Source organism: Microtus oregoni, unplaced genomic scaffold (genome assembly GCF_018167655.1).
Source record: "Microtus oregoni isolate MIOR12 unplaced genomic scaffold, Mior012 000667F_ref0000100, whole genome shotgun sequence".
Lineage (NCBI taxonomy): Eukaryota > Metazoa > Chordata > Mammalia > Rodentia > Cricetidae > Microtus > Microtus oregoni.
In genome coordinates, this window is record NW_024545095.1 from 18,945 (window position 1) to 31,741 (window position 12,797).

General features: G+C 39.2%; 1 protein-coding gene across 1 annotated transcript in view; it reads right to left on the reverse strand.

The window, feature by feature from the left end:
* The window catches only part of LOC121445791 (phosphorylase b kinase regulatory subunit alpha, skeletal muscle isoform-like), a gene marked incomplete at both ends in the record, with an annotated part of 29,539 nt that extends 17,475 nt beyond the window's left edge, over nt 1-12,064 (reverse strand). Inside the window, one exon of the mRNA XM_041647923.1 lies at nt 11,930-12,064. Coding sequence (XP_041503857.1) covers nt 11,930-12,064 — 135 coding nt within the window. The remainder of the gene's footprint in view (nt 1-11,929) is intronic.
* Nucleotides 12,065-12,797: the final 733 nt, after the last annotated feature.

The following is a 12,797-nucleotide window of genomic DNA, read 5'->3' on the forward strand; positions in this document are numbered from 1 at the left end:
CATCCTGATGAACTGTTCCTGTTATGAGTATAAAATGCCCCTCTCCATCTCTTCTGATTGATTTAAGTTTAAAGTCAACTTTGTTAGAGATTAGTATGGCCACACCAGCCTGTTTCTTAGGTCCATTTGCTTGATAGGCCTTTTCCCAGCCCTTTACTCTGAGTAGGTGCCTGTCTTTGTGGTTGAGGTGTGTTTCTTGTAAACAGCAGAATGTTGGATCCTGTTTTCTTATCCAATCTCTTAGCCTGTGCCTTTTTATAGGTGAGTTGAGTCCATTGACATTAAGTGATATTAATGACCAGTGGTTGTTAACTCCGGTCATTTTTTTTTTAGTCGTAGAGTTTGTGTGTTTCCCTTCTTTGTTTTGTATTGGTGAAGGGTCTCTAGATGTCTGAGTTATTGTGGTCATTGTTGGACTCCTTGGTTAGTGATTTTCCTTCAATTACTTTCTGTAAGGCTGGATTTGTGGCTGCGTATTGTTTAAATTTGTTTTTATCCTGGAAAATTTTATTTTCTCCATTTATAGTGAATGAAAGCTTGGCTGGGTATAGTAATCTGGGCTTGCACCCATGGTCTCTCAGTTTCTGCAGTACATCTATCCAGGACCTTCTGGCTTTCATGGTTTCCATGGAGAAGTCAGGTGTAAGTCTGATAGGTTTACCTTTATAAGTAATTTGGCCTTTTTCCTTTGCAGCTCTTAATATTCTTTCCTTATTCTGTATGCTTTGTGTTTTGATAATTATATGGCGAGGGGATGTTTTTTTTTGATCCAGCCTATTCGGTGTTCTGTATGCTTCTTGCACCTTCATAGGAAAATCTTTCTTTAGGTTGGGAAAGTTTTCTTCTATAATTTTATTAAATATATTTTCTGGACCATTGAGCTGCCCTTCTTCTCCTTCTTCTACTCCTATTATTCTTAGGTTTGATCTTTTTATTGTGTCCCATATTTCCTGAATGTTTTGTGATGAGAGTTTGTTGGACTTGCTGTTTTCTTTGATCAGTGTGTTTATTTTCTCTATGGTATCTTCAGAATCCGAGAGTCTTTCTTCTATCTCTTGTATTCTGCTGGTTATGCTTGTTTCTGTAGTCTCTATTCGTTTACCTAGATTTTCCATGTCCAGCCGGCCCTCTGTTTGTGTTTTCTTCTTTGCCTCCATTTCAGTTTTCAGGTCTTGAACTGTTTCCATTATCTGTTTGATTGTTTTTCCTTGGTTTTCTAGGGTATCATTCACTGATTTATTCAATTCTTCAAACTTTCTGTTATATTTCTCATCCATTTCTATAAGGGCGTTTTTTACATGCTGTTTTAGGGTGTCAATCACTTTCATGAAGTCAATCTTTTCTCCTTCCTCTTGATTAAGGGGTTCTTGTCCTCCCGTTGTGAGGTCGCTTGTTTCTGGTAGCTTCATGTTGCTTTTCAGCTTGTTGGGCGAATTCTTGCCTTGACGTCGGCCCATCTCTTCTTCCAAATGCTTCCTATGGATCTTCTTTTATCGGATCAGGTCTCCTTGCCTACCAAACGCTGTCTCTCCCCAATGTTGGCTCTCCCAATGCTGGGTCTCCTGGCGCCGAAAGATCAGGCCTCCGTGCTGGTTGGGCAGCTCGCAGACAAAGCGCCTACCCCGCTTGGTGCAGGCAGGCCACAGAAACAAAGGAACTGCTGCCCGCCCGGGAGCCCCGGGTACTCGGACCCAGCGCCCAGATAGGCTGGGCTGGGCGATGCCACGCGCCAAAAGAGGGCAGTGGGGGCGAAGTGGGGAGGGCTCTGGACGGAAGCTGGGTGGGCCAGGAAGAAAGAGGCAGCACCCGGGGAGTAGAGGCCCTGCAGAGAGCCCAAGCAGGACAGGGGGCCAAGAAACCCCCGAGCTCCCCGTCCCAGGCTGGCGCCGTGGGCCAGAAACTCACCCCAATGCTGGGTCTCCTGGCGCCGAAAGATCCACGCTTTTAAATTTTTATTTGTTATTGTATGTGCATGATGTGTGTAAATGTATGTGCAAAGGTACACATGCATGGGTCAGAGGACAACTTTGCGGTGTTGGATCTTTCTTTCCAACTTCATGTGGGTTCTTGGGATGGAACTCAAGTCTAAAGACTTGCTTAGTAAGTTTATTTGCTGAGCCATCTCATTGGCACTGAAATTATGCTTTTAATTGTGGCACAATATATCAAAAGTTTAACATTCTTTTTCTTCAATATTTTCTTTTATTATCATCAGTCTTTGGAACTATATTGAATGAGGTAATTCAGACCCAGAAGATAAATGTCATGGTTCTCTCTCATCTGTGGTTCCTAGCTCCAGGTCTTTAAATGTGCGTATATAGCCTGAAGTAACTGCAGTAACCAGGAAAGTAAAAAGGGACTACTACATGGGGCAGAGAGCAATAGAGAAGGGAAGAGAGGTGTAAGTAGGGTTTAAGTCATCTGAATGAGAAAAATTTAAAAATGAGGGGCTCTAGTTAGGGAGGGGGAAGATGATAAATATAGAAAGAGGGTAAAGTAAGTTAGAATGTCCTGAAAAGTCATAAGAAATATAATTGATCTATCTAAAACTACATATAATACATATAAGTTTGTATATACCATGCAGGAAAAGCTCCCTTTTGAATTGTTGGTCAGACTCCTACAACATAAACAATTGCTGTTGCCCTTGGCTGCCTCCCAGAGTTGAAGATAACTCTCTATTGCTAAAGACACAATATACTTTGAACAAAAGATGAAGGATGCAGCATCCAAGCGAGGTCTGACCTGAATACCTCCTTCCTGAGGTTTAGCTTTCATAGTATAGTACTAGGAGACAATATGCAAGTCCACAATGGAGAGAAGCAACCAGTAGTCCTGCTCAGGTATAATGTTTGTGAACTAAAGCAATGACCAGCGTGGCGTGCTATTTCTAAGGGTGCAATAGTAGCACACATACCACCGCAGTAACCAACAGCTCTCTAACTGAACTAAGATCTACTCAACAACAGTGAAATTGTACCTGGTACTGGAAACCTGGCCAGCTACCTGGGACTAGTGAAGTTATGGCACTTTAGTGACCCTCATAATTCCTATTGTTGGAGCTGTGCAGCCTCGTCTCAGATCAGCATATGACTACCTGTTCAGTGGCTTTCCTCAGGGCAAGGCACCAGTGGAAATGGATTCTTACTTGACAAGGACCAGGAGACAATGGGACAGTGCAAGAATTTGCAAAATTCATGCAGCTTGTAGACTTTTCTCTCTCATTATATTGTTGCTTTATTAGGCAGTTTTTAGTTTTACTTTGTCAGTCACACATGAAACAGCTGTAATTTTCCCTGGAAATTTTGTTCTTTCTCAAATATTTTCCCCTAATACTCAGCAGGCAAACTAATGCTTCTGAAATCTCTTATCTGGAATTACTAACTACAATGCCTAAGCGTGGGAACTTTTCTGTCTCTAAATAGAGACAGTTAGGTGAAAAAACAATACTTGAAACACTAACCATGTCTCTCACTTCTGGAAGGGAGAGTAAGGCATGTATGCAGAGAATAAGGAAAAAGTCCCAGGAATGCACATAGTGCCAACCGTTGAGAGTAAGTTCCCTGGACACCAAGCACATAGAATCAATGATAAAATCTGGTATGATCCAATGGAAAAAATGCAATGTAAAATGTGGGATGGAGAGATTCATCTTTACCATACACTTATACTGGTAAAGAGGTATGGTACAGTCCAATGGGAAAATAATGCCTTATCAAAGTCTGCCTTTTACAGAAAGATTAAGACATGGGACCTTCTCAAGCTATTCAGTGTAACTTGAGTCCTGTGCACCTGGTGGTCAGAGTTTTTCCTTGTGCTGATACCCCTTTCCTGTGTCAGGACCTGAACCTGAGCTGAGGCTGGATCCTGGCATCTAACTATACTTTAAATATTGATCCTTATACCCACAGATAAGTATAGTTCTTATTCCTCAACAAAAAAAAATCTCCTTGCAGAGGGTAGAAGGGCAGGGGAGAGGAAGGGAGGGAAGTCGAGAAAAATGTACAGCTTAATAAAATCAATAGCGAAAGATCATTATACAAAACTACAAGTGTTCAAAATGCAGACCACAAGTGACTGTGTGGTACCCAGACCCGACTGATCCATCTATAACACAACTCCAGCACACAAGGCTCGGGATCATAGCAGAAACATGGTGTTAGGGGGTGGAAAGATTGTAAGAGCCAGACTGAAATGTCTACTCTATGAAAACATTCTTCTAAAAACAAGTCATTTTATAAAAGCTTAATATAAACAAAAACCTGCAAACAAAAACAATGGCCTCTTCAGTGGTTAAATTATGAGTGTTCTAAAATCTTTTTTTTTTTCTGGGTTCTTTTCTGTATTTTTTTTGTTTTTTTTCTGTATTTTTTTTTAAATCTCCAGAAGTCAGTATGTACATGTCAGTTGGTAATCAGATAACTTACAACTTCTAAAAACTGATGAGAACCAGAACAGTGTACGTATTCAGGTAAAACTAAAGACAATTCCCAGTTCCTAAGTGAAAAAATATTTCATACAATGAATTTCATATTTAAAAAGTTATACAAATGAAATACATATATGTAAACACACATATTACACATCTGAGTAATAAAAGTTTGCCCTAATCTAAATTTAAAGAATAAGGGGAGAGGATTCTGGTGGTGCACACCTGGAATTGGCACCTGGGAGGCTTGGAAAAGATGGTCATAAGTCTGAGTCTAGTTTGGATTATATAGTATGACCTTAACTCATAACCAAACCAAACTGAAACAAACCAAATCAAAACTTAAAGCAGTGTCAGAGTTTCAGAGGTATGGCATTTTAGCCCTTAGGTTCATCCAGGAGTGTTCTCTCTCTCTCTCTCTCTCTCTCTCTCTCTCTCTCTCTCTCTCTCTCTCTCTCTCTCTCTCTCTCTCCACTACATATATATACATGCATGTGTTATGTATGTATGTATGCATGTATACATGTGGCTTTTTGAGACAGGGTCTCAGACTCTAGCTTAGGCTGGCTTGAAACTCACTAAGTAGCCTAGGCTTGCTTATAACTTACAATAATCCTACTGCCAAGCTACCATGCCTGGGGATATATTTTTTGGAACTAATATATACAAAAGTATGTAGTCCCTCCTATATAATCATGAACTAGTAGAAAGGAGTTTAAAAACAAAGGATAATGGAAAATGTGCTATTGCTTGGAATTAAATGAAATTTAAATAATTTTGTATTTAAAAATTATTAGTCTAACAAAATAAATGATAAAGCCAATGTTGGTTGGGTAGCAAAAACAGAAAGGTATATTTTATCTTATTAATATAAAAATCAATGGTTTTTAATATTTTATCTTATTAATATAAAAATAAAAAATTAGTTGGTTTTCTGAGGAATAGTCTGCCAGTATGTTGTAAATGCTAGGAAACTAATCTTATCCTTACCCAGAATCCCTGTTCTGGAAATATACTCCAAAGAAACAATGATCTACACATTGGCATTTATAGAAGGATAAAAGCTTTGGAAACAACACAGACAATTAAAAATAAAGAAATAATTATTATAATTTTATGTAATAACATGTCTATTTCAATATTAGATGATACATATAGAAAAAGTAAGATAAACACAACAGAACACATTATGTACACTATAAAAAGTACTTAGGTGCACTAACAGATTAGAAAAGAATTTTTATTAATATTTCTGTTTAATAGTAAGTTTAATAAATTCATAAAGCAGATCATCCCATAATTAAAAATAACTGAACATGGTAGGTGGACACCTACACTCAGCAATTGAGAAACTGTGGCATGAGGGTCACTTGAGACTAGGAATTTGAGGCTAGCCTGGGCAACATAATGAGACCTTGTCTATAGATAGATAGATAGATAGATAGATAGATAGATAGATAGATAGATAGACAGACAGACAGACAGGCAGGCAGGCAGGCAGGCAGGCAGGCAGGCAGGCAGGCAGATAGACAGAGGAAAAACAAGATAAAAAAGGAGCTGCCCATTAACTCCTAAGTATCTAAAACAAGGCAGATAATTACTTAACTGTCATACTTAGTGAGGAAGCATCTCCTTTTCCTTGGTAGGAGTACAGCTGCTGCTGGATGTGTATTTAAAGCAATTTTGTTATTGTGAAACTGTTGCAATAATAGTTTGTAGACAAGGTCTCCCTTTGTAGCATAAGCTGGTCTGAAACTTGCACCAGAGTCCAGGCTGAGATACACAATCCTCCTTTCTTAGCCTCCTTAGTGCTAATATAATTGTGGGCTGGGTCACAAGATGCTTTAAAGAGACTGCTAAGATTCTTATGTGGCAATCTACATATTTTGGAGTGAGGTACTAGGTAGTGAAGGCTTTTTTTTGTACATGGCAGATAAGCACTTTACTATTGAGCTATATATACTTAATAAAAAATCTAATATTTACAAAACTGACCTCTTGTAGCTTGATTTAAGATTATATTAATTTCCTATTGGTACTGAAATGAACTATCACACATATAATAGCTTAAAACAGTACAAGTTTAGGCTAGAGAGATGGTTTTGTGGGTAAAGGTATTTGGTGCTAAGTCTGATAACCTGAGTTGAATCCCTAGGTGGAAGGAGAAAATCAGTTCTTGCAGGTTGTCATCTGACCTTCATAAATGCATCATGGCACGAGAACACACACACACACTAAAATGAATAAATAAATGTAATTTAAAAGTTTATAAAAAACAACACAAATCCTTATTAGTACTAGAGACTAGTTGTGCAAAATTAGCATTACAGAGCTAAAATAAAACCTAAGTATCCAGGGAGAAATCCATTTATTGGCTTTTTCAGTTTCTACATTTCAGGATCTAGATATTAATATTCCCTTTCTCACAGCCTCATCACTCCCATCTCCTGCTTCTGTCATCAAAATTCCTACTTCTATTTTTTGATCTTCCTCTTGATTCCCTTTTTAAAAGATATGTGTGATTACATTTAGAGCCCACTTGAGTAATTGAGATCGGAGGAATATTCTTCCATATCTTAAAATTCTTAATTATATTTGCTAAGTCTTCATTGACACATAATATAATGCTCATAGGTTTCCTGGATTATGAATGGATGTCTGGGGTGAGACATTACTCATAGTTCCACAGTCCACCCCTTGGGCCCTGAGTATACACATTTCTTCCACATAGAAAATACATTTATCCCACCTCAGGATCTCCCAAACTCTTTAACATATATCACTGGACCAAATTTAATTTCTTCCCAACATTATCACCCCAAAAGTCCAAATAAGAGTTTAATGAGATATGAATCTGGGTATATGCCATTCTGGGACAAGATTCCTTTCCATTCCATTTCTATTCTATTTCATTCCATTCAATTCTAGCTAGAAAATACAATTTCTGCTCCTCAAATACAGTAGCAGGACAGGATTGGTTACAAATGATGGGCATTCCCATCATAAAAAAAGAGAAAATGGAAGGAAGAAAAGAGTTAGCAGTACCAAAAAACTCTGAGACCCAAGTAGGCATGTCATTCGATTTCAAGGTTTAGCAGTAGTCCTCTGTAGCTCGATGGTCCCGTCTGAGCCGAAGTTCCACCCTCACAACCCAAGAGTCTTCCCTTTGCATTAACCTCCTTTTCACTCGGCAAGCAGCATGAGCTTGCAGCTGAGCAGTCGCATCAGTCTACTTCCCCGCTGCAGAATTCTAGAAATCCAAAACTTCTTTCAGCTTGTCCTGTGCTTGTCATCTGTCTCTTTTAGTCTAAGCTGGAGTATTTCTGCTGGTACAGGTAAAATATTCTTTATCCTAAATGCTTGGAACCTGAGGTGTTTTACATTTTAAAATGGGAATACTCATATATACTTTCCTGGCTCAGCAAGCCATCATTTACCTAAAGGCTTAAATTCTGAATTTAGAATTCAAACATCAGAATAAGGTATAACTGTGGTTGGTTCCATCTGGAGAGAATTCATTCCTTGGCAATCCTGACTTCAAAAGGCTGTGGAAATTTCTTGGTAATCCTCATAGCACTACAACCCTAATTTGTTGGTTTGAATGAAAATGGCCCCCAAAGATCTGAAGGTTTGGTGACCAGGGAGTGGCACTCTTTGAAAGGACTAAGAGAGGTGGCCTTGTTAGAGGAAATACGTTACTGGGAGTGGGCTTTGAGGTTTAAAAAGCCCAAGCCAGGTCCAGTGACTCTGCCTTTCTGCTGCCTGTGGATCCTGATGTAGAACTCTCAGCTCCTTCTCCAGCACAATGTCTGCCAAGCATGACACCATGCTTCTCACAATGATGATAATGGACTAAACCTCTGAAACTGTAAACCAGCCCCAATGAAATGTTTTCTTTTATAAGAGTTGTTGTGGTCATGCTGTTTCGTTTCAGCAAAAGAACAGTGATCGAGACAGCAGTTGGTACCTGGGAGTGTGATACTGCCATGACAGGCTTGACCATGCTGCTTACTGGTGGAACATACTTTAGATTAGGAAAGCAGTTGAACACTTTAGTCAGGGCCTAATGGGCCATATTAATAGTCAATTTTGGTATAGGATTTGCTGAAGGAGGTGGAGGCAGAAGGATCACAAGTTTGAGGCCAGCCTGGACTTGGCACCATGGACTACCACTCACCAAGGCTGCCCTGGCTGTAGTTGTTATTGAATGCCAGATCCAGAAAAAACAGAGACTAACACTGAGCCTCAGATATGGCGGGCTGACTACACTGGACTATGTCTTTCATAGAAAGGCCAACATTTTGTTGTTACTAGAGTAAATACTTATTGTGGTTATGGATTTGCCTTTCTCGGATGCACTGCTTCTGCTAAAACCACCATCCATGGACTTACAGAATGCCTTATCCGTGGTATTCCACACAGTACCACCTTTGACCAAGGAAAGTCACTTCACAGCCAGAGAAGTGTGAAAGTGGGCCCACAATAATGGAAGATACTACTGGTCTTACCATGTTCCCACAATCCTGAAGCAGCTGGATTGATAGGAAGATGAAATGGCCTTTTGAAGACAGAGTTACAGTGCCAATTAAGTCACAGAAATATCAAGAGTTGGAACAGGATTTTCCAGAAGGTGGTATATGCTTTGAATTAGCATCCAAATTATGGTATTGTTTCTCCCATAACAAGAATCCATAGGTCCAGGAATAAAGGGATAGAAAACAGAATAGTTCTACTCACTATTACCACCACTGATCCACTAGGAAAGTTTTTGCTCCCTGTTCCTATAACCTTTAGTTCTGTTGGCCTAGAAGTTTTTATTCCACAAAAGGGAGAGTGAAAATTATTGAACTGGAAGTTCAGACTCCCCTCTGGACACTTTGGACTTCTGATGACCTTAAACCAACAGGCTAAGTGTTAGGAGGGGTGAATGATCCAGATTACTAAGGGGACATTAGATTGCTGCTCCACAATGGAGGTAAGATGGGATGTACTCACTCATATTTGGTTTCTAGCCATAAATAAAGGACATTGAGCCTATAATTTGTGATCCTAGAGAAGCTAAATAAGAAAAACATATAGGCATCCTCCTGAATATTAACCTTCATCAGGCGATGAAAGGAGACAGAGACAGAGATCCACATTGGAGCACCGGACTGAAATCTCAAGGTCCAAATCAGGAGCAGAAGGAGAGAGAGCACGAGCAAGGAACTCAGGACCGCGAGGAGTGCACCCATACACTGAGACAATGGGGATGTTCTATTGGGAACTCACCAAGGCCAGCTGGCCTGGGTCTGAAAAAGCAGGGGATAAAACTGGACTCGCTGAACATAGCGGACAATGTGGACTACTGAGAACTCAAGAACAATGGCAGTGGGTTCTTGATCCTACTGCACGTACTGGCTTTGTGGGAGCCTGGGCAGTTTGGATGCTCACCTTACTAGACCTGGATGGAGGTGGGTGGTCCTTGGACTTCCCACAGGTCAGGGAACCCTGATTGCTCTTCGGGCTGACGAGGGAGGGGGGCTTGATCGGGGGAGGGGGAGGGAAGTGGGAGGCGGTGGCGGGGAGGAGGCAGAAATCTTTAATAAATAAATAAATAAATAAATAAAAATAAAAAAAGAAAGATTGTGTCTCGAGTCCAGGAGATCCTTACGATGTCTCTTGGTGCTATTATGTCCTGTGATGTTATTGGGAAACTACAACCACTTCATCTAGGTAGGATGACAAACGGTACAGGACCACTCAGGAATAATGGTATGGGTCACTCCTCTAGGAAAACAGCCAAGACCTGCTGAGGTGCTTGCTGAGGGTAGAGGAAATACAGAAGGTGTAGGAGAGGAAGGTAGCTATAAATACCAGCTAAGAATACACAAACAGTTGCATAAATGAGGATTATAATAGGCATTTCTGTCATAGTTCATTAGGAATACATTTGTAAAGATATTTGTGTTTTCTTTCCTCAATTTCTTTATCAGGTAGTCTGACAACAATTAAGAGAATGTCAATGATTATCACATTTAAATTTGAGATAATAAAAGGATATCCCTTGAGTGCCATTGTCATCTATTCTAAATCTGCATTTGGAGTTGTAGGAGGGTAGTCATATTATGTTGAGCATTGTTATGACCTGGTTAAATATAATAAGTTTGTGGATGTACGTAGGATAGTTATATCATACTAGGCCTGGTTATATCATACTTACGACCTGGTTACTGTTTTTCATTTGGAAATTAATCATGACATAAGGAGATATGATTGCTTGTCAAGTGGACAAGGGGTAGACTTGTGATGGCTACTACATCTGGAATTAAGTAAAACCCCCAAAATGGCTGGGCACACCTGTGAGGAATTTTTGCTTAAACATTTGAAGCAGAAAGATTCACTTCTAATCTTCATCTTCGAGGTGGGAAGACAAACCTTTAATCCAGATCTTTTGAGGTGGGAAGACTCACCTTTAATTTGAGCTATACCGTCTGCTGGAAGCTTCTATACAAGTCTCCCTCTCTGCCTGCTAGCTCTCACCCTCACTAGCAAGTCCACTCCTTCACTGGCATTAGAACCTATTTCTTTGAGATTCTGTTGTATACTGAAGACCAGTTGAGATGCCCAGCCTTATGAATAAAAAAACTACTGGATTCTTGACCTTCCATTCATAGGCACCCATTGTTAGACTAGCTGGACCACAGCCTGTAAGTCAGTCTAATAAATCCCACATATCTATTCATTCATTAATTCATATATATATTCATTAATTCACTCTGTAAGTTTTGTTATTCTAGAGAACCCTGACTAATATACTCAGTCCTTTATTTCTGTTATATCAAAGCTAATTCTGTAACCCGATATGTCCCTATGATTGCATTTGGAGTTTACTTCAATAATCTAGAGTAACAGTTTCAACTCAAGTTTCTTAATTTAACTACACCTGAAAAATTCTTTTGCCATATAAGGTAATGTTCATAGGTACTAGAGACCAGTACCTGAAGTTCAGAAATGTTGAATTGTCTTATTTTTTTACTCCAGCCCTTGAATCACTTTCAGTTAACAGTGTTGCAATTTGTCTAATACAAAAAATTCATCATCAAATTTAATAAAATAATAACTATTTACAAAATATAGTAAATTAAGGAATTATTATAATAATTTGTTTACTACATGAAAAAGTATAAAAGGCCTAAAACAAGTTCCTTGATCACTACTCTATATAAAATTAGCGTGTCTTCAAAATAGAAATATAAGTCCTAAGAAAGGGGAGAACATGGTAGTCAAATATACATTTAGAATAAGGATATAATATTATCTGAAAACAAGTATGTGCTACATGACAAAGTATGCATAAAGTACATCTAAAATTATCAACCTCAAAAATGATGGGTTCAGAAACTGGAATTCCAGAGACTAAATTCCTTTTTGGATCCAATTAAAGTAGCAGGTTAATAGAAAGAAACCAGCCAGCATCACATAACACTTTAATTCTAGTAAGCTGGCCAACCTCCTTACCTAGACTGGAATAAATGTGGCTAAGAATACGAGCTGGCTGTACTCTGATAGGGTACACCTCGGCAATGGTCTCCACATCAATTCCTTTGTCCTTCAAAATGGCCTTGATTTCTTCTGTTTCAGCTAGAATGGACACTATCGGAAGAAAGATGAAGTTAACAGAAGGTTTTTGTTCAGTAGAAACTTTAAAAATATTTTTTAGATTTATTTCATGTGTATGAGTATTTTGCCTATATGTATGTCTGTCCACGCATCGTATGCTACCCTGGTGCCAATGGAGGTCAGAAGAGGGTATTGGATCCCTAAAATTGGAGTTATGAACAGTTATAAGCCACCATGTGGATTCTGGGAAGTGAACCTGGTCCCGGTAGGTCCCCTGGAAGAACAAGTGCTTCCAATAGTTAAGCTGAGTCATCTCTTCAGACCCTTAAAAATATTTTCAAGTGCATAATTTCTTTTAGAGGAGGAAAGAGGAGGAAATTATTGCTAAGGAATTCTGACTAATCAGTAATTATTCTAGATTAAAATATTACATAAATGGGAAAGTAATAACACGACTAGAGACTTGATTTTGACTAGGTACCTATTTGTGCCTACTGAATGGCACTTTCAGTATTTATGAGACTCCATGTTGAAATGGAAAATTTTAACCACAAGATGGCTCAGTATTTAAGAGCTCTTGCTTTTCCAGAGGACCCAGGTTCTGTTCCCAATGCCCACATGGTGGCTTAGAACCAACTATCTGTAACTCAGTTCCAGGAGATCTGATGTCATCTGAGGGCACCAGGTACACATACTGGTGCACAGACATACGTGAAGACAAGGCACCCATATGCACTAAAATATAAATAAATAAAGGAAGGTAGCC